Source organism: Anolis sagrei, chromosome 8, assembly GCF_037176765.1.
Source record: "Anolis sagrei isolate rAnoSag1 chromosome 8, rAnoSag1.mat, whole genome shotgun sequence".
NCBI classification, from domain to species: Eukaryota; Metazoa; Chordata; class Lepidosauria; order Squamata; family Dactyloidae; genus Anolis; species Anolis sagrei.
This window is the reverse complement of record NC_090028.1, coordinates 12600234-12622314: the sequence shown is the minus strand read 5'-3', so window position 1 is coordinate 12622314 and position 22081 is coordinate 12600234. Positions and strand designations below refer to the sequence as shown.

General features: G+C 42.5%; 1 protein-coding gene across 1 annotated transcript in view; it reads right to left on the bottom strand.

Annotated features, from left to right (window-relative positions):
- The window catches only part of MAF (MAF bZIP transcription factor), a 463629-nt gene that overhangs the window by 398234 nt on the left and 43314 nt on the right, over positions 1 to 22081 (bottom strand). The window contains exon 2 of the mRNA XM_060788382.2: positions 17259 to 17320. Coding sequence (XP_060644365.2) covers positions 17287 to 17320 — 34 coding nt within the window. The 3' untranslated portion in view covers positions 17259 to 17286. The remainder of the gene's footprint in view (positions 1 to 17258; positions 17321 to 22081) is intronic.

Here is a 22081-nt window from a genome sequence, read left to right as displayed (position 1 = left end):
TGAATCACCCCTTCGGCCATCCCACCACCTCATTTTGCTGCATGCAATGTCCCATCCTAAGTGACAAGATCAAATAAAAATAAAAAGTTGAATATTTTAGGTAACCAGCACCCAAATGAGGAGCTGCCATGTGTTTGGCATTTTAGAGCCCTCCAAGTGCTGGGATTTATTTGCAACGAGTAGAAAAGAGACAGACGGCATAAAAATCCAGCAGGTTCTAACTAGTAAAATTATTTATCAAGCTAACAAGGGAGGAACCGTTCTAGCAACAACAATCCAACGTGGAAAAAGGCAGGCCTTTATATTTTACCTTTGGGTTAGCACACCAGTAAAAATGCCAACTGACAAGCACTTCTCATAAACATTTCTTTCTAAATGAACTGCCTTGTTAGCAAAGGGAAGGGGGGGAGGAATCCTAAGCAAGAGAGAACTCGAGTCAACCGGCAGGACAAATTCCAGGAGGGGACCCGGTGCTAAAAATACAAACATAAAAATAATGTGGGCGCATAAATGAATTTAATAAATGAATACTTAATTTTGCATTTGGAATAAACTACCGCCGCTCTGAACCCCTTCCAAGATGGGAGTACAGGAAGAGGATCGTCTTTTATTCAGGATTTCAAAACATTAGGGCAAAAATATTTTTTCTGCATATCAATGGAGGGATAGACACAGTAGCACTGTTAGCGCGGCTAAAAAAGCTCCAATGGAATCTGTATCACTGTTTCTTTTCTTTTCCAAAGCCAATTTTATGATGCTTCTTAATGAGATCAAGTATTGATTACGCAGTGCTATTTAGCAGCATTTCATACAGCCCTGGAAAGGGACAAAAAAGGGGGAGCCCAGGGACAAGAAAGGGAATAATCTCCTGATCCCAATTAAATTCTGAAAAGAAACAGCCAAGCGGCTTTCTCTAGCATAGTGGTTCTCAACCTTCCTCATGCCGCGACCCCTTAATACAGTTTGTCATGTTGTGGTGACCCCCAACCATAAAATTATTTTTGTTGCTACTTCTTTAATTTTGCTACTGTTTTGAATGGCTGGTAAAGCGGTGCTGTCATAGAATCATAGAATCAAAGAGTTGGAAGAGACCTCATGGGCCATCCAGTCCAACCCCCTGCCAAGAAGCAGGAATATTGCATTCAAATCACCCCTGACAAATGGCCATCCAGCCTCTGTTTAAAAGCTTCCAAAGAAGGAGCATCCACCACACTCCGGGGCAGAGAGTTCCACTGCTGAACAGCTCTCACAGTCAGGAAGTTCTTCCTAATGTTCAGATGGAATCTCCTCTCTTGTAGTTTGAAGCCATTGTTCCGCGTCCTAGTCTCCAAGGAAGCAGAAAACAAGCTTGCTCCCTCCTCCCTGTGGCTTCCTCTCACATATTTATACATGGCTATCATATCTCCTCTCAGCCTTCCCTTCTTCAGGCTAAACATGCCCAGTTCCCTAAGCCGCTCCTCGTAGGGCTTGTTCTCCAGACCCTTGATCATTTTAGTCGCCCTCCTCTGGACACATTCCAGCTTGTCAATATCTCTCTTGAATTGTGGTGCCCAGAATTGGACACAGTATTCCAGATGTGGTCTAACCAAAGCACAGCTAATAAACTGTCGTTTATTAGCTGATGAGTACTAAAGTCTCTATTTCAAAATATTCCCTGACTTTGGTTACCAGTTTATTTCTTTTTATGTTATATATATATATATATATTAGGGCTGGGCAGTTTCGTTCGTTAATTTCGTAATTCGTTATTAATTCGTATTTAAATTAGCTTACGATCTGATATTGAGCCATTTTGGAATAATGTGAGGAGTAAATTAGATTCGAAACAATTTTTTCAATTTATTTCGTAATTATTTTGTTATTATTTCGAAATTATTTCGTAACTTTTTCGTAATTATTTTCGCATGTCTGGTGCAAGTTTTATAGTTGTTGTTTGTTTTATCACACCAACAGTCAACAACAGAGGGAGAGAGAAGCTTCAGAAGTTCCCCCTGTCCCATTTGGAGGTCTTTTTAGCATATAGTGCAATCGCCTCCGCTATTAACGAATCGATTCGAAATTAACGAAATTTCGTAAATAACGAAACTTTGAAATCTCAAAATTTCGGAAGTATTTAGAATTTGGAAACGCTAGCGCTCCCTGGAAATGAATCGAGTTTAGAAACAAATTTTTCCGTGGTTACTCAGCCCTAATATATGTATGTGTGTGTGTGTGTGTGTGTATATACATTATATATATATATATATATATATATATATATATATATATATATAGGGTAATGGGGGAGGAAAGAAAGTAGTATTTTGCTTTGATGTGTAAAGTGGTGGGACAATAATATGGGGAGGAAGTAGGAAATGATAGAAAAGAAAGAATAATTGAAAAAGAAATATATTAAAAAGTTATAAAAATGTCCTGGTGACTTCCATCTAATCCTTCGCAGTGTAAGAGATATTTGTTCCATAAGAATTGTATATTAAAATTAAGAAACACTGGTTACCGGTGTAAAGCCCTTAAAGCAGGCATAGGCAAACTTTCTACCTTGGGGGAAGCACGGTAGCATTCCTTCCTAGGAAGACTGTAATGGAAAGAAGGAAGGAAGGAAGGACAGAGAGAAGGAAGGAAAAATGAAAGAGAGGAAGGGAAGGATGGAAGGACAAAGAGGGAGAGAGGGAAGGAGGGAGAAAATAGGGAAGGAAGGAAAGTAAAGCAAAAGGAAAAAAGTAAAGTTGAAAGGGAAGGAGGAAAGGAATAAAAGAAGGAAGAGAAGGATGGAAAGAGAGACAAAAGGGAAGGAAGAAAGGAGAAAGAGGGAAGGAAAGAAGAACGAAAGGGTGGGAGGGAAGGAGGGAAGGAGAAAGAAGGAGGGAGGTAAGGAGGAAGGAAAGGGAGAAGGAAGTCAAGCCAAAATGGAGGGAAGGATAGAAGGAAGGAAGGGAAGGAGGAATGAAGGAAATAGAAGGAAAAAAGGATGAAAGGGTGGAAGGGAATGGAGGGAGGGAGAAAAGGGGAAGGGAAGGAGGATTTGGAGAAAAATAGACAACTCAGGGACAAAATAAAAAGTTACTAGGTCTTTCATTTGTTTTCAAAATATAGCCTACAGGATTTAGTACGACTTACTCTTAGGCAGTGGTTCTCAACCCTACTAATGCCGCAACCCCTTAGTAGAGTTCGTTATATTGTGGTGAACCCCGACCATAACATTAGTCTCATTACTACTGCATAACTGTAATTTTGCTACTGTTACGAATTGTAATGTAAATATCTGATATGCAGAATGTATTTTCATTCACTGGACCAAATTCGGCACAAATACTCGATACGCCCAAATTTGAATACTGGTGGGGTTGGGGGATTCATTTTGACATTTGGAAGTTGTAGTTGGTGGGATTTATAGTTCACCTACAATCAAAGAGCATTCTGAACTCCACCAATGATGGAATTGAACCAAACTTGGCACACAGAACTCCCATAACAAACAGAAAATACTGGAATGGTTTGGTGGACATTGACCTTGAGTTTTGGAGTTGTAGTTCACCTATATCCAGAGAGCAAACAAAGATGGATCTGGACCAAACTTGGCATGAATACTCAATATGCCCAAATGTGAACACTGGGGAAGTTTGGGGAAAATAGACCTTGACATTTGGGAGTTGTACTTGCTGGGATTTATAGTTCACCCACAATCAAAGAGCATTCTGAATCCCACCAATGATAGAAGTGGGCCAAACTTCCAACACAGAACCCCCATGACCAACAGAAAAGACTGTGTTTTCCAATAGTTTTTGGTGACCCCTCTGACACCCCCTCACCACACCCCAGGGGTCCCGACCCCAAGGTTGAGAAACGCTCCTCATAGAATCATAGAATCATAGAATCAAAGAGTTGGAAGAGACCTCATGGGCCATCCAGTCCAACCCCCTGCCAAGAAGCAGGAATATTGCATTCAAATCACCCCTGACAGATGGCCATCCAGCCTCTGCTTAAAAGCTTCCAAAGAAGGAGCCTCCACCACACTCCGGGGCAGAGAGTTCCACTGCTGAACGGCTCTCACAGTCAGGAAGTTCTTCCTAATGTTCAGATGGAATCTCCTCTCTTGTAGTTTGAAGCCATTGTTCCGAGTCCTAGTCTCCAAGGAAGCAGAAAACAAGCTTGCTCCCTCCTCCCTGTGGCTTCCTCTCACATATTTATGTTTAGAGACTTTCAAAGGAGGAGAGCCCACCAACTTCTGTGTCAACGTCTCTACTTTTCTCCAGTGAGCTCCAAGCAGAAGCCATGGCTCTTCCCATCCTTGATGTATTCTCACAATAACAAAGTGAATTATAAGAGATGGAACAATTTGCACAAAGTCACCCAGTGACTTTCATAGTCCTGTGAGGACCAGAACTCAGACCTGCCAAGATGAAATCTTCAGGAGTCTCAGATCTGCCAAGATGGAACCTAGGCTTGTTTGATCAAGAAAAAATTTGGTTCTAAACTCGCTTTGTTTCCAGGGGGCGCCAGCGTTTCGAATTTCTGAGGACTTCCGAAATTTAAGATTTCAAAATTTCAAAATTTACGAAATTTTGTTAATTAGGAATCGATTTGTTAATGGCGGGCGCGATTGTGCAATGCGCTAAAAACACCTCCAAACGGGACAGGGGGAACTTCTGAAATTCAGGATGAAATTAAAATACATTAAGTTAGTAAAAATACAAATTAAAATCACTTTAAATTAATTGAATAATAAAATAATAAAATAAATAATAAAATAATAAAATAAAATAATAAAACAAGTAATAAGATAATAAAATATCTCCAGGAGGAGGAGGAGGAGGAGGAGGAGGAGGAGGAGGAGGAGGAGGAGGAGGAAGAACTTCCTGACTGTGAGAGCCGTTCAGCAGTGGAACTCTCTGCCCCGGAGTGTGGTGGAGGCTCCTTCTTTGGAAGCTTTTAAGCAGAGGCTGGATGGCCATCTGTCAGGGGTGATTTGAATGCAATATTCCTGCTTCTTGGCAGGGGGTTGGACTGGATGGCCCATGAGGTCTCTTCCAACACTTTGATTCTATGATTCTATGATTCTATGATTCTATGATTCTATGATTCTATGAGGAGGAGGAGGAGGAGGAGGAGGAGGAGGAGGAGGAAAGGCAACGCTGGCACCTTTTCTCTCCTTCTTTCCCATCTTAATAATTACGAAATAATTACGAAATAATTACGAAATAATTACGAAATAATTACGAAATAATTACGAAATAATTACGAAATAATTACAAAAAATTGGAAAAAATTGTTTCGATTCTTAATTACTCTTCACACTATTCCTGCATGGCTCGATATTGGATCGTAAGCTAATTTGAATACGAATTAATAACGACTTTAGAAACTAACAAACACGATCAAACAAGCCTAATAGAACCTTCAAATTGCTCGGAATGGACTCTGGGCAATTTGGTGAGATCTTTGCTGTTTTGACTGTGGTGCAAAAAAACACCCCACAAAACATCCTGCACAGCTAAATGTGCTGGAGTCTTATACAGATCTGCAGAACAGAACTTTCTGGTATTCTCTGCTAACCGTCAGCCTGGCATTCTTCAGTGCCTCTGCAAAAATTCAGAGTATCAGGTGAGTGGGTAGTGTCGCCTACTCCACACATTCGTTCAACCGAATCCCAATCCTACCTCACACATTTTTTGCACTCTCGCCAAAGCCATATTGCCAGCTCGGAGAGATCCGCTGTCCTAACCCTTATGAAAATTAAAAAGTCTCCGAGATAGGCAAAGATCCTCTCCAGGTTGTTAAGCAATTGATGGATTACATTAATATGTATACTGTCTGTAGGGGACAAACCACTTTTAAGGGGCACGCGTAGCTTTGGAAACATCAGCAAGTATTACACAAAAAAGAAGAAGAAGCAGATGCATCGTTGACGCAAACTGTGAAATAAATAATAGATCTCGACTTTTATGTTCCCAGCCTTTGATCTGGTACAACTGACATTGTGGTCCAGAAACAAGAGGGGTATTTTTTTTAAGCTGGGAAAAGGGGGGAGGAAAGGCAAAGGAGAAGACGAGTGGGTGTCAAATTTTATTTTTAGCACAAGGCCAAACAGCAAGAAAAGGAAAGAAAGAAAAGGGAACCAAAAGGTATGACGGAATGAGTGCAGTGCCGGAGAATTAAGAGACGCCCAACTATTGTTTGAAACCAAAGGAGATGATATTTAATTCAAGTCTCCAGTTATGGAAAGCATCATTAGCTATCCTGCGCTCTCGCTCTCTCTCTCTGTAACTTGCAACAAAGCAATAGGCACTGCAGTACATTTTCTAAAAGGAGAAAAGAAATCCAGAACTTTAGGAGAAGTTTGTCTTCCTAAGTTGAGGAAAAGATAACTTTAGCTGTGCCCGTACCTCGGGAAGTCTGGAGAACAAGCCCTATGAGGAGCGGCTTAGGGAACTGGGCATGTTTAGCCTGAAGAAGAGAAGGCTGAGAGGAGATATGATAGCCATGTATAAATATGTGAGAGGAAGCCACAGGGAGGAGGGAGCAAGCTTGTTTTTTGCTTCCTTGGAGACTAGGACGCGGAACAATGGCTTCAAACTACAAGAGAGGAGATTCCATCTGAACATTAGGAAGAACTTCCTGACTGTGAGAGCCGTTCAGCAGTGGAACTCTCTGCCCCGGAGTGTGGTGGAGGCTCCTTCTTTGGAAGCTTTTAAGCAGAGGCTGGATGGCCATCTGTCAGGGGTGATTTGAATGCAATATTCCTGCTTCTTGGCAGGGGGTTGGACTGGATGGCCCATGAGGTCTCTTCCAACTCTTTGATTCTATGATTCTATGATTCTATGATTCTAAGTCTGACTTGGCCACGGTGGTACAAGCTCTGGTCACATCCCGCCTCGACTACTGCAACGCTCTCTACGTGGGGCTGCCCTTGAAGACGGCCCGGAAGCTTCAGCTAGTCCAGCGCGCGGCAGCCATGTTACTAACAGGAGCGGGACGCAGGGAGCACACAACGCCCTTGTTGTTCCAGCTCCACTGGCTGCCGATCTGCTACCGGGCCCAATTTAAGGTGCTGGTGTTGGCCTACAAAGCCCTAAACGGTTCCAGCCCAAAATACCTGTCTGACCGCATCTCGGCCTATGAGCCCACGAGGGCCTTGAGATCGTCTGGGGAGGCCCTTCTCTCGATCCCGCCTGCCTCACAGGCACGTCTGGCGGGGACGAGAGAGAGGGCCTTCTCGGTGGTGGCCCCCCGGCTGTGGAACACCCTCCCTGTAGACATCAGACAGGCGCCCTCCCTTATGTCATTCCGCAGGAGCCTAAAGACTTGGTTATTTGAGAAGGCGTTTAACTAAGTGCTAAACAATTGGTAATGACGACTGGAACGGAATATGGACTACGAGATTGGTTTATGATTCTACAATGAGACGGCGCGGATGATTTAGTGTAATTATTTGATTGTTGTATTATTGATAGTTGTTGATATTTCGTTGTGCTATTGCTTTATTGTAAACTGTGTTTTTATATGTTGTACACCGCTGTGAGTCGCCCTAGGGCTGAGAATGGCGGTCAACAAATGCAGTAAATAAATAAATAAATAAATAAATAATTTTGTCACATGTGAGGAGGTCTATAATGCAGGAGGACAAAAATTATTTATTATTTATTTTTATTTCGTGTACTTCTACCCCGCCCTTCTCAAACCCCGAGGAGGGACTCAGGGCGGCTTACAAAAAGGCACAATTTGATGCCGACACAGTAATACAGATAAGATATAGACAGCAATTAAAACAGTTATAACAGTTAAGAACAATCAATATATATCACAGTCAATAAAAAAACAATCTTATGCTCAACGTTCACAACTCAGAGTCCATAGCTTCATTCCACATTGTCCATTCCTATCAATCGTCATTGTCATAGAATCATAGAATCAAAGAGTTGGAAGAGACCTCATGGGCCATCCAGTCCAATCCCCTGCCAAGAAGCAGGAATACTGCATTCAAATCACCCCTGACAGATGGCCATCCAGCCTCTGTTTAAAAGCTTCCAAAGAAGGAGCCTCCACCACACTCCGGGGCAGAGAGTTCCACTGCTGAACGGCTCTCACAGTCAGGAAGTTCTTTCTCATGTTCAGATGGAATCTCCTGTCTTGTAGTTTGAAGCCATTGTTCCGCGTCCTAGTCTCCAAGGAAGCAGAAAACAAGCTTGCTCCCTCCTCTCTGTGGCTTCCTCTCACATATTTATACATGGCTATCATATCCCCTCTCAGCCTTCTCTTCTTCAGGCTAAACATGCCCAGCTCGTTAAGCCGCTCCTCATAGGGCTTGTTCTCCAGACCTTTTATCATTTTAGTCGCTCTCCTCTGGACACATTCCAGCTTGTCAATATCTCTCTTGAATTGTGGTGCCCAGAATTGGACACAATATTCCAGATGTGGTCTAACCAAAACAGAATAGAGAGGTAGCATGACTTCCCTAGATCTAGACACTATGCTCCTATTGATGCAGGCCAAAATCCCATTGGCTTTTTTTGCCGCCACATCACATTGTTGGCTTATGTTTAACTTGTTGTCCACGAGGACTCCAAGATCTTTTTCACACGTACTGCTCTCGAGCCAGGCATCCCCCATTCTGTATCTTTGCATTTTGTTTTTCCTGCCAAAGTAGAGTATCTTGCATTTGTCACTGTTGAACTTCATTTTGTTAGTTTTGGCCCATCTCTCTAATCTGTCAAGATTGTTTTGAATCCTGCTCCTGTCCTCTGGACATTTGGGCAATCTGCCAGATTGCCCAAATGCCTGGTCCCACATCCATGTTTTTTAATTTCCTTCTAAAGGAAAGGAGGGATGACGATGAACTAATTTCCCCGGGGAGTGAATTCCATAGGTGAGGGGCCACCACCGAGAAGGCCCTGCTCCTCATCCCCGCCAATCTCACTTGTGATAAAGGCGGGGCCGAAAGCAGGGCTTCCCCGGAAGATCTTAAACTCCGAGGTGGGACGTAGAGGGAGATGCATTCGGACAGATACTATGGGCCGGAACCATATAGGGTTTTGTAGGTCAAAACCAGCACTTTGAATTGTGCTCGGAACTGGATTGGCAGCCAGTGGAGCTGACATAACAGGGGAGTGGTATGCTCCCTGTATGACGCTCCGGTGAGTAATCTGGCTGCCTCCCGCTGGACTAATTGAAGTTTCCGAAGTTTCCGAACAGTCTTCAAAGGCAACCCCACGTAGAGTGCGTTGCAGTAATCTATCCAGGATGTAACAAGAGTGTGGACCACCGTGGCTAGATCCGACTTCCCAAGGTACGGGCGCAGCTGGCGCACAAGTTTGGCCTCTAATATTGACAGCTAGGAGACCCCAGTGGCACAGCAAGTTTAACCCTGTGGGTTTCCATGGCCAAGCAGGGATTCGAACCCTCCAGTCATAGCCCTAGCACTTCATCACATGTACTAAATTCCACTGAGTGCTACACTTAAAATGTGATACACCACTGTGTTCATCACATTCATTGGGTTCAAGTGTAGGGTAGAGCATTCTTTGCGTATTTTAAGTGTGGGGACCAGCATTCTTTTCAAACGCCCCAGGAGGTGGTGGAGAAGTGGATATTTGGTAATGATCCAGATGTTTGGCCAGTTCTGTCATGTGATGGCATTCGTTGTGCTCAGGTTTAAAATGAAACGTTTTCCCAATTTGTGGGAAGAGACAAAAGTACCCTTGTTAAGGAAAGTCCCACTCAGTTTTGCTCACTGAGTTTTTACTTTGTCAGAACAATTTCTTTTTCTAAAAAAAGTTATTATTATTATTATTATTATTATTATTATTATTATTATTATGCCATATCTCCATGCCATGGCTCCATGCGACGGAGTCCTCCTGGAAGTTATAGTTTCCCAAGGTCCATACCTCTCTCTGTGGAATGAATGTGGTTGGACCTTACTTTAAATGTCATGACTTCATGAGATGGTTTTGAGAATTGCAGCTTCCCAAGGTCAAAGCCATGGTATTCCCTGTAGTCACCTACGGATGTGAGAGCTGGACCTTAGGGAAGGCTGAGCAAAGGAAGATCGATGCTTTTGAGCTGTGGTGCTGGAGGAAAGTTCTGAGAGTGCCTTGGACTGCGAGAAGATCCAACCAGTCCATCCTCCAGGAAATAAAGCCCGGCTGCTCATTGGAGGGAAGGATACTAGAGACAAAGTTGAAGTCCTTTGGCCACATCTCCTCTCAGCCTTCTCTTCTTCAGGCTAAACATGCCCAGTTCCCTAAGCCGCTCCTCATAGGGCTTGTTCTCCAGACCCTTGATCATTTTAGTCGCCCTCCTCTGGACACATTCCAGCTTGTCAATATCTCTCTTGAATTGTGGTGCCCAGAATTGGACACAATATTCCAGATGTGGAATATCCAAAGCAGAATTCACATTTAGCATGGCAACTCATTTATAAAATAATGTACCAAACCTGTTTCAAAAAAGATCATTTTATGGATTCAAAAGAGGGCTGGTGAGTCACATAATACACTCTTGATAGTGTAACAAACATAGGTAGATTCAGTGAGCGTAAATTCAGTGAGCATAAATTCCGTGAGTGTAAATAATATTATTATTATTAATACCCTGCCATCATCTCCCCAATGGGGACTCGGAGCGGCTTACATGAGGCCAAGCCCAAACAACAAATTACAATAGAATAAAACCAAAAACACAAACCAAAAACACGAACAATAAACAACAGCATCATAATTACATAAATTCAACAAATGAGTGGGAGAGAGGTTTAAATATGCTGGTATGAATTCTTTTAATATACAGGATTTTAATTCCATGTCTGTCTTTTAAAATAATAATAATAATAATAACAACAACAACAACAACAACAACAACAACAACAACAAAAACAAGCAGGATTGCAGAGAAACAACAGGAACAGCTGACACGATATGAGGATTTAAACATTCACACTTGCCTCCAAAAGACAAGAGTTCTTTCTCCCACACTGGACATTATTCCACAGATATATAAACCCTTTTTTCCTAGTTTCCTACAGACCCCACAATCTCTGAGGATGCCTGACATAGATGTAGGTGAAACGTCAGGAGAGAATGCTTCTGGAACATGGCCAGACAGCCCAGAAAACTCTCAGCAACCCAACTTCTTGGATTTTTAGCTCCTATTTTGAAATCCTCACTTCAACTTCTCCATCTTTCTCTGCTGCGAACCGCACACAGCAGCTGTGTGAGGAATGGTTTTATACCATTTTGTAATTTTACAGCCAAAATCAGGGGATTTTTCACCCTTCCGTTCATTCGTATTTCATATTTTGCTTCTTTGTGCCAAGCATCGAAGAGGTACAAACTCTTTTTTCCAACAAAATCAAATTAGTCAGGCATCGGAACTTGTTTTCCAGTTTACTTCGAGGAATTCACAATGGGGAGTGTAATGTTAAGCACGCCTCCGGGGAGTTTAAATATTGGACATTTCATATCTCCGCTTATTATTCCTAATATTACACCAAATCTTCCCACGCGTGTCCTTCTCTTTCCCAAATTCCCCATCTGGCCAGATGTCTCTCTCTCCCTTGCTCCCACCTGTCAATCATCTTCACGACTGAAATTTGATTTCTCTCCCAATAGCAACCTTAGATGAAATATTACCATAGGGGTCAGGCACAATCTAAACCTTTCCGCGCAAGTTCATTGACTCTTCCTCGGGTCTAATATTGTTTCAAAAGTTACATGAGCTTTCTGGGCTAATCTCTTTTGCAACAGCAAAATTGGTTGTGGTTGCTAAATCCAAAGTTTTGGAGGAACGGAAATGATTGGGTTCCCTTTCTCCTCCTCCCAAATAGGGACAGCTTTTTAACACTGTGTGCATCTAGTTGAAATGGAAGTAATCTCTGTCCCTCCCTGTACGCACCATCCATACAACACAGGGCATCCATAATTGGGGGGAAATCTTTATATACAACTAGCCGTCCCCTGCCACGCGTTGCTCTGGCCCACTGGTGGTCATGGGGGTTCTGTGTGGGAAGTCTGGCCTAATTCTATTGTTGGTGGGGTTCGGAATGCTCTTTGATTGTAGGTGAACTATAAATCCCAGCAACTACAACTCCCAAATGGCAGAATTCTATTTTCCCCAAACTCCACCAGTGTTCACATTTGGGCATATTGAGTATTTGTGTAGAGTTTGGTCCAGATCCATCATTGTTTGAGTCCACAGTGCTCTCTGGATGTAGGTGAACTATAACTCCAAAACCAAAGGGCACAGCCCTCCAAACCCTTCCAGTATTTTCTGTTGGTCATGGGAGAACTGTGTACCAAGTTTGGTTCAATTCCATCATTGGTGGGGTTCAGAATGCTCTTTGATTGTAGGTGAACTATAAATCCCAGCAACTACAACTCCCAAATGGCAATATTCTATTTTCCCCAAACTCCACCAGTGTTCACATTTGGGCATATTGAGTATTTGTGCCAAGTTTGGTCCAGATCCATCATTGCTTGAGTCCACAGTGCTCCCTGGATATAGGTGAACTACAACTCCAAAACCAAAGCTTTTAATGTATATGCTAATGTTATTATACATTAGCTTAGGGACCCGGTGCTGCCCGGGTTATTTGAGAACGGATTTGTGTATCAAGGTTGGCCTTTATCAGTTATTTATATGGCTCGGAGCGGTCTCAGGAAGTTAGTGAAGGTACATTAAAAGCTAGCATTAAAACCAAAATCTGATTAATTAAAACTACACAATCCAATATCTTAATCCGAAGCTGTTCCAATTGTCATGTCATTACCTCATATTCATTTGATGGGACTTGCAGTATATGCTAATGTTATTCATCTCCCTCCCTCCTGACCGTCAGAAAAAAGGTAAAATGTGGTTATGGAACCAAGCTTTTGGGTAATAATTTGCAGTGCATCATCTGTGGTCCATCCTCCTCCAAACTGCACCAGGATGGAGAGTGAGTCACGGAGGCTCTGTGTGCTAAGTTTGGTCTTGATCAGTCATTAAATGACGGTCACAGCAGTCTCAGAAAGTGAGTGATGGTGCTGCAAGTCCCATCATCCATGATCCATCCTCCTCCAAACTGCAGTAGGATGTAGAGTGGGTCTTGCGGGCTCTGTGTGCCAAGTTTGGTCTGTATTGGTAATTTTCTGACACAGCCTCAGGCCTTTTCCTCTTCCCTCTTTCTCACCTCAGAATCTTGGAATGTTCAGGCTGGCCAATCAGAGACCATATGCAAATTGTACCACAGTGGCAGCCAGTCAGAAAGCTGCCACATACACCTCCCTACCTATGTCCGCCCTCCACATACAAACATTGACTTTAGATAGATAGATAGATAGATAGATAGAGAGATAGAGAGATAGAGAGATAGAGAGATAGAGAGATAGATAGATAGATAGATAGATAGATAGATAGATAGATAGATAGTAGGCCTGTCGGTTTTAGTTCGTTAATTCGTTAATTCGTAATTAAATCGTTATTTTTACCATTTTCGAAGCGATTTCAAAACACATTTTCAAACCCGGAAGGGTTTAAAAATATCGAAACAGCAGCCCCATATATTTTACGAGCTTCAGCTCGTGTCGTTAATGGGATGGAGGCTGCTGTGCTGACTGAGTGCTGCTGCTGGTGCCTGGGAGCCAATCCGGCGCTCCCAAGCACCCCAGCAGTGCACCGTGGCAGGAGCCGATTGGATGGCGCGCGCGCGCTCACAAGCGGCCTCCGCGCGCCATCCAGCTCCGGCTTCTGCGCCCTCCTCCTCCTCCTCCTCCTCCTAGCACTTCCTGCAACACAGCTGGGAGGAGGAGGAGGAGGGGGGGCGCAGAAGCCGGAGCCGATTGGATGGCGCGCACGCGCTCACAAGCGGCCTCCGCGCGCCATCCAGCTCCGGCTTCTGCGCCCTCCTCCTCCTCCTAGCACTTCCTGCAACACAGCTGGGAGGAGGAGGAGGAGGGGGGGCGCAGAAGCCGGAGCCGATTGGATGGCGCGCACGCGCTCACAAGCGGCCTCCGCGCGCCATCCGGCTCCGGCTCCTGCGCCCCCCTCCTCCTCCTCCCAGCTGTGTTGCAGGAAGTGCTAGGAGGAGGAGGAGGAGGAGGAGGGGGGGCGCAGAAGCCGGAGCTGATTGGATGGCTCGCGCGCGCTCACCCGAGGAGGAGGAGGAGGAGGGCGCAGGAGCTGGAGCCGGATGGCGCGCGGAGGCCGCTTGTGTGAGTTTTCAGGGCTGTATGTATGACCATGTTCCAGAAGCATTCTCTCCTGACATTTTGCCCAAATCTATGGCAGGCATCCTCAGAGGTCTGTTGGAAACTAGGCAAATGGAGAGTTATATCATCTAATATTATCTATGGAATGTCCAGGGTGGGAGAAAGCCATTCAATGCTAATCAAGGTGATCATTACTGCAACATAGGCCTGTTTGATCAAGAAAAAATTTGTTTCTAAAATGTTTTGTAAATATTTACGAAATTTCGTAAATAACAAAACATTTTTTTGGAAAGTTTTGTTATTATTTTAAATATCGAAACAAAAAAACACCCCAATTACGAATCGAATTTAGAAACAAATTTTTTCTTGATCAAACAGGCCTAAATAGATAGAGATATGTTATGCAGCATTTAATTGTTGCCTTTTTGTAAGGCTGCTCTGAGTGGGGTAAGAAGGGCAGAGTATAAATATAGTGAATAAACCAATAAATAAATGGATTTCTGCAATTTCACACCCTCCTACAAGAAAATAAGATCCTGCAGGTGCTCCTGAACTACAGTTTCTAATCTTTCATGATTGACTTTCATGATAAAGCTAATAGGAAATGAGGACAAAGCCCCTCAAGGCCCACTGTTACCCTGCGCTCTAGGAAAACATATTCCCTCTTAAACATATATTGTTGTATGTGAAACAACTGTAATAAGGATCCATCCAAGGAAGCAAACAGTTTCCTCCCTCACCCCCCAAAATAATGTATCCCCAGATAATGTGTCCCTCAAGCCGTGAACTCATTGACCTCTATGAGTAAATTGCTTTAAACATTGAACGCTTGCTATTCCATTAAGCCTCGATAACAAATTAATTTTAATTTAATTTCGTTCAATAAACTGGAAAGCGATACGCTAAGTCAAAGGAAGGAGGAGGATTCTTGACCAAAGTAAAGGGCTTCATAATTAAGGTCACACAGGGGGATACTGGCTAAATGAAATGATCCATTTAAATATATTTTGGTATCTCCCCCATCGCTGCCCCTGTACTAAAATTTTGGTTTAAAAAACCAGTTCTAAAAGCTGAATGGTTTTCTGCTTACAAACTAAATCGTCAAATTGGAAAGAGGGCTCAAGTAGATCCAGGATTTTGTCCTAATCAATTATTGAGATGATTGGAGGAAATCCTTATCAAATGTACAAATGTGCAGAAAAAATAGTTCGCATATTGGAAGATACTCGCAGGAACACCTTAGCAAACAAGAGTCCAAAAGTGGCAGGATAAAAATCCAGAACCTCAAGCCATGGCTGATACCGAATGAGGGCACACAGAAGGCGGGGCAACTTGAAAGGCGCTGAACAGACTGCGCTGACACCACGAGATGCAGAGACAACCTTAAGAAATGGGGCCACAAAATGGAGTCCCCCACATGCGAGTGTGAAGAAGAGCAAACTACAGACCATCTATTACGATGCAGTCTGAGGCCTGTCACATGCACAATGGAGGACCTTATAGCGACACCAGAGGCACTCCAAGTGGCCAACAACTAGTCAAAGGACATTTAATACAATGCCACGTTTTTAAACTTTGTGTTTTTTAAATACATTACCACTGTACTCTCGGTTCGCTTCTGATCCAATCAAAAATATGAATTCTTAAAGACTCTGATAAAGTAGAAAACTAGGTTGAAAATAATAAAATGAAATTCCACAGAGACAAATGCACAATTCTACATTTTGGATACACAACCTAAATACACACGTTTAGGAGTGAGGATACTTGGCTCAATTGTTCTACATGTGAAAAAGATCTTGGGATTATTCTTAATCCTCAATTGAACATGAGCCAGGTATCTTATCTTGCATTATTTGGAACAGTGGTTCCCAACCTTTGGTCCTCCAGGTGTTTTGGACTTCCGCTCCCATAATTCCTAACAGTTGGTAAACTGACTGAAGTCCAAAACACCTGGAGGACCAAAGCTTGGGAACCACTGATTTAGAAGCATAATCTCCCCATCAAGGGAAGTAATAGTTCCACTAATACAATTTTGTGCAAATTTACAAATTTTTGCAAAGAATTATCTTTTCTGACGCAAACCAGGGTTTATTTTGGCCACAAATATCACTATTTTTGCAGAAACTGACATTTCAAAGAGCAAAACATTGCAAGGAACCACTTTCATGGTTGGTATCGGCACATCAAGACACCTTCACTTGTCAAGAATGGAAAAATAGGCAAGTAGACTTGGACTCCAAATATTCTGAAGTTGCAGGAGATTATGCATGGTAACCGAGAAGCAATCTTCCAATATCTCACTGCTGCCCACCTCCAACATCAGGCACCTGAGGCATCCGTTTCATCCATCTAATGATACTACATCTTACACAAACCATACACATAAATGCTACAACATTTGAAAAGCCAGTACAAGCAAGACAAGCTTTGGAGAAGCCTTCTGTCCAGCAGCCAAATGAGATACTACAGAACATATACAATAGAGTCTCACTTATCCAACCTTTGCTTATCCGACATTCCGTCTTATCCGACACTCTTATCCAATCCCCCTTTTCCTCCGGCATTTCCCCTTCAATTAAAGGAGTGCTCCCCAACTCTCTCTCCATTCCCAATAAGTGAAAACGGCAAGTCAAGGAGGAGGAGGGAGGAAATGGGGAAAAGAGGCAGGACCGGAAACGTGAATGTCCTCCCTCCTTCCCTATGGGATTTCCATGCTTCCGCATTCACGCACTTCATGCTGGGCCACTCTAGCCCTGTGGCGTTGCCTTGCCATAAACCTTTCAGTCCCTATTGTGAGTATTGTAGCGCCGCATCAGATGGGTAACAATAGGAGACTCCGTATTATCCGACATTTTCATTTATCCGACACTCTGCCAGCCCATTTATGTTGGATAAGCGAGACTCTACTGTTACACGCCAAACACAACAATAGAATCTTTCCCTGAACTCGTGGTGAAAACTATTGAGACACTTCCACTGTGTTCAGGATATGCATTTATTTAAATCATGCTAAAGCTTGGTTTTCTTTTTGTGTCACAATTCCAACTAACTCAAAGAAAAACACAACTGTACCTTGTCAGACTTCAGGTAACAGGAAACCTCACATCACTGATGCAGAAGAGTCCCTTGGATACCTAATTCCATAAAAAATAGATCAAAACAAAGAAAGCATAATTAATAAAGATGGCCTTTAAAAACTATGCCGTATTAGAGTAAAAGGTTAATTATGGCATTCATGAGAAAGAAGCCCCATTTTGTTCCTCCATATCAGTGGTTCTCAACTTTCCTAATGCCACGACCCCTTAAGACAGTTCCTCATGCTGTGGTGACCCCTAACCATAACATTATTTTTGATGCTACTTCATAACTGTAATTTTGCTACTGTCAAGAATCGTAATGTAAGTATCTGATATGCAGGATGTATTTTTATTCACTGGACCAAATTTGGAGGGGGTTGATTTTGTAATTTGGGGGGGGGGGGTTGATTTTGTTATTTGGGAGTTGTAGTTGCTGGGATTTATAGTAGGGCTGGGCGGTTTCGTTTCGTTAATTCGTAATTCGTTAATAATTCGTTAATTTTTTTAATTACAAAACGATAACGAACCATTCTGGAGCAATTTTTTAAAAAAACGAATTTTTAAATACGTTTTGTAAATGCTTCGTATTTCGTTATGTATTCGTTTCGTTATTGGTTTGAGGTCGTTTCGTTATTATTTCCGCATGTCTGGGGCAAGTTTTATGGTTGTTTTTTGTTTAATTAGTGAAAAAAATTATAATATCACACCAACAGTCAACAACAGAGGGAGAGGGAAGCTTCAGAAGTTTTTGGAGGTTTTTTAGCGTATTTCGCGGTCGCGTCCACCATTAACGAATCGATTCGTTATTCTTTCGGAAATCGATTCGTTAATGTTTTGTAATTTTTTCACATTTACGAAATTTCGTAAATATCGAACTTTTTAAAAGGAAAATTTTGTAATTATTTTAAATAACGAAACGCAAAACCCCCCAAAAAACGAATCGATTTTAGAAACAATTTTTTCCGTTGTTACCCAGGCCTAATTTATAGTTAACCGACAATCAAAAAGCATTCTAACTCCACCAATGATGAAACTAAACCAAACCCAAACTTGCCACAGAACTAACAGACTAACAGAAAATATTGGAAGGGTTTGCTGGGTATTGACCTTGAGTTTTGGAGTTGTAGTTCACCTTCATCCAAAGAGCACTGTGGACTCAAACAATGAATGATCCGGGCCTAACTTGGCATGAATACTCAATATACCCAAATGTAAACACTATTGGAGTTTGGGGAACATATATTAGCCCTCCCCTGCCACGCGTTGCTGTGGCCCAGTCTGTGTATATGTGGTTTTTGTGTGCATATATTTGTGTATATGTGTGTTTGCGTATATATATGTGTGTGTGTGTGTGGTTTTGCACATGCGTTGTAATGTTGTTGTTTTACTTTTTAAGTCTCTTCCGCTGTGTTTTTCAGTGTTTGAAGCTGCCAGGCTATTCAATGCTACTCAAGGTCCAATTGCAACATTCCCACTTGCCTCCAAGAGATAGGAAACAATCAGGGCCAGCTAACACCTTCCAACAAAGGATTCCCCCAGACAGGAAGCAGCCAGGCTTTGAAGCTGCAAGGCTACTCAATGCTAATCAAGGTGGCCAATTGAAAAATTCACATCTGCCTCAAGCAGACAAGAGTTTTTATTCCCACCCTGGACATCATTCCACAGATACATAAATCTCACTTGCCTAGTTTCCAACACACCTCACAACCTCTGAGGATGTCTGCTATAGATGTGGGTGAAATGTCAGGAGAGAGTGCTTCTGGAACATGGCCATACAGCCTGGAAAACTCCCAGCAACCCAGTCTATAATGCCTTCCTTGGATTTAGTATGTTTTACATGATCAAACCGGCAAAATGTATTTAAAATCCAATGTATTTTGAAAATAAATACAAATACCACTTTTTTGTACAAAAAAGTGAGACCTACAAATGAGTAACTCACATTTGAATTCCTCGTGACTGCAATATTAGTCACTTTTACTTCAGAGTAATCCCATTCCAGTGAAAGCCCGTGCTCCACAATAGTTTGCAATGGATTACATCTGAAACAATAACAACAACAACAATAATAATGATAATACATTTACTACTTGCCTGTCCTTGAGGCTTAAGGCCACTATGTATTTCTAAATGTATTTCACACAAATCGGGAGACAGAACAATGCATAGGCAGCAGAAATACTGTCAGCCGTCATATTTGTAAATCAATCCATTTTTGTAGCATTTTAAGATCATGATTAAAAATATACATAGTGTATTTTAAGGGCTCCTTTAAAAATATTTAAAGGAGCCGTAACACTGCTAGACTGGATTGCCAAAATTCAGCTTGATGCTTAAACATTTTCCACATGTGTGTATATGCGTATGGAAACATATAACATGCCTCTATATGCAGATTTTTTCAAACACCCAAATGTCCGACTAGCATAATAGATTAAAACATATTTCAAGATTACAAGGAAATCATATCACACTGAGAACCATGTATGTGGGGCTGATTAGGGTAAATTGTAGGGGTGATAAGGAAATATAATGTATACATTCAGTTCTATCATATTTATTTACTGTAAGCACTGAGCTACTGAGCTTGTTGATCGAAAGGTCGCAGGTTCGATTCCGGGGAGCGGCGTGAGCTTCCGCTGTCAGCCCTAGCTTCTGCCAACCTAGCAGTTCGAAAACATGCAAATGTGAGTAGATCAATAGGTACCGCTCCAGTGGGAAGGTAACGGCGCTCCATGCAGTCATGCTGGCCACATGACCTTGGAGGTGTCTACGGACAACGCTGGCTCTTCGGCTTAGAAATGGAGATGAGCACCACACCCCAGAGTCAGACATGACTGGACTTAATATCAGGGGACTACCTTTACCTTTACCTTTTATAAGAGTCTTATTTTAAACTAGATGCCTGTACCCGTCACGCGTTACTGTGGCCAATCTTCCCTCCCTCTTTCTTTCTCTCTTTCTCTCTTTCCTTCCCTCTTTTTCTTTCCCTTCTTCTTTCTTCTTTTTCTACCTGTGTCTTTCCTCCGTTCCTTTGCTTTTGGTTCCATCCTTCCCTCTCTCATTCCTTCCTTCTTTCACTTTTTTTATTTCCTTCTCTCCTTTTTTTCTTCTCTACTTTTTGTTCTTTCCTTCTTTCCCTTCTTCTTTCTTCCTTTTCTACCTGTCTTTGCAGTTCTATTATTATTATTATTATTATTATTATTATTATTATTATTATTATTTGAAACACAACAAGATGAGTCCACAGCAGACACTCTGCTGGCTGTTGTATTGGATCAGATGTCGGACCCTTCCCAACTGTGTGATGTATCGGTGAATAATGGGTGCAGATCCCAGTAGGGTGGCCTTCTGCAGCTGGCAGATGGTAATCTTGTCAGCGCCGATTGTGTTTAAGTGCAGGCCAAGGTCTTTAGGCACTGCACCCAGTGTGCCGATCACCACTGGAATCCCTTTGACTCACTTGTGTCAGAGTTTTTGCAGTTCGATTATTATTATTATTATTATTATTATTATTATTATTATTATTATTTGAAACACAACAAGATAAGTCAGGGGAGGTTTTGCACAACTAAAACTTGTGCGCCAGCTGTGCCCGTACCTTGGGAAGTCTGACTTGGCCATGATAGTCTACGCTTTGGTTACATCCCGCTTAGACTACTGCAACGCTCTCTACGTGGGGCTGCCTCTGAAGACTGCCCGGAAGCTGCAGCAAGTCCAACGCTTGGCAGCCAGATTACTAACGGGTGCGGGGTACAGGGAGCACACCACTCCGCTGTTACACCAGCTCCACTGGCTGCCAATTAGCTTCCGAGCACAATTCAAAGTGCTGGTGTTAACCTATAAAGCTCTAAATGACTCCGGCCCTGTTTACCTCTCCGAACGTATTCTCCCTTACGAACCATCAAGATTATTAAGATCGTCTGGAGAGGCCCTGCTCTCGGTCCCACCAGCCTCGCAAGCGCGCCTGGTGGGGACGAGGGACAGGGCCTTCTCGGTGGTGGCCCCGCGACTCTGGAACTCTCTCCCATCGGAGGTCAGAACCGCCCCGTCTATCCTGACATTTAGGAAACGGGTGAAGACGTGGTTGTGGAGACAGGCTTTCGATGAATGAGACAACACCCTAGGATTTTGGATATAAGATGATATATATTTAATTTTAATATGACGACTGACCACCGTAGTTTTAAATATATTGTTATTTTAAATGTGTTACTGTAATTGTGAACTATGATATTTTACTGATTGTATGTGTTTTTATGGTTGGAAACTGGGCTGAGTCCCTCAATGAGGTGAGAAGGTCGGTATAGAAAACTTTGAAATAAATAAATAAATAAATGTGTCCACAGCAGATACTCTGCTGGCTGTTGTATTGGATCACATGTCGGACACTTCCCAAGTGTCTAGGACTGTGTGATGTGTCGGCGAATAATGGGTGCAGATCCCAGTAAGATGGCCTTCTGCAGCTGGCAGATGGTAATCTTGTCAGCGCCGATTGTGTTTAAGTGCAGGCCAAGGTCTTTAGTCACTACACCCAATGTGCCAATCACCACTGGAATAACTTTGACTTGCTTGTGTCAGAGTTTTTGCAGTTCTATTATTATTATTATTATTATTATTATTATTATTATTATTATTTGAAACACAACAAGATAAGTCCACAGCAGATACTCTGCTGGCTGTTATATTGAATCACATGTTGGACACTCCCCAAGTGTCTAGGACTGTGTGATGTATCGGCGAATAATGGGTGCAGATCCCAGTAAGGTGGCCTTCTGCAGCTGGCAGATGGTAATCTTGTCAGCGCCAATTGTGTTT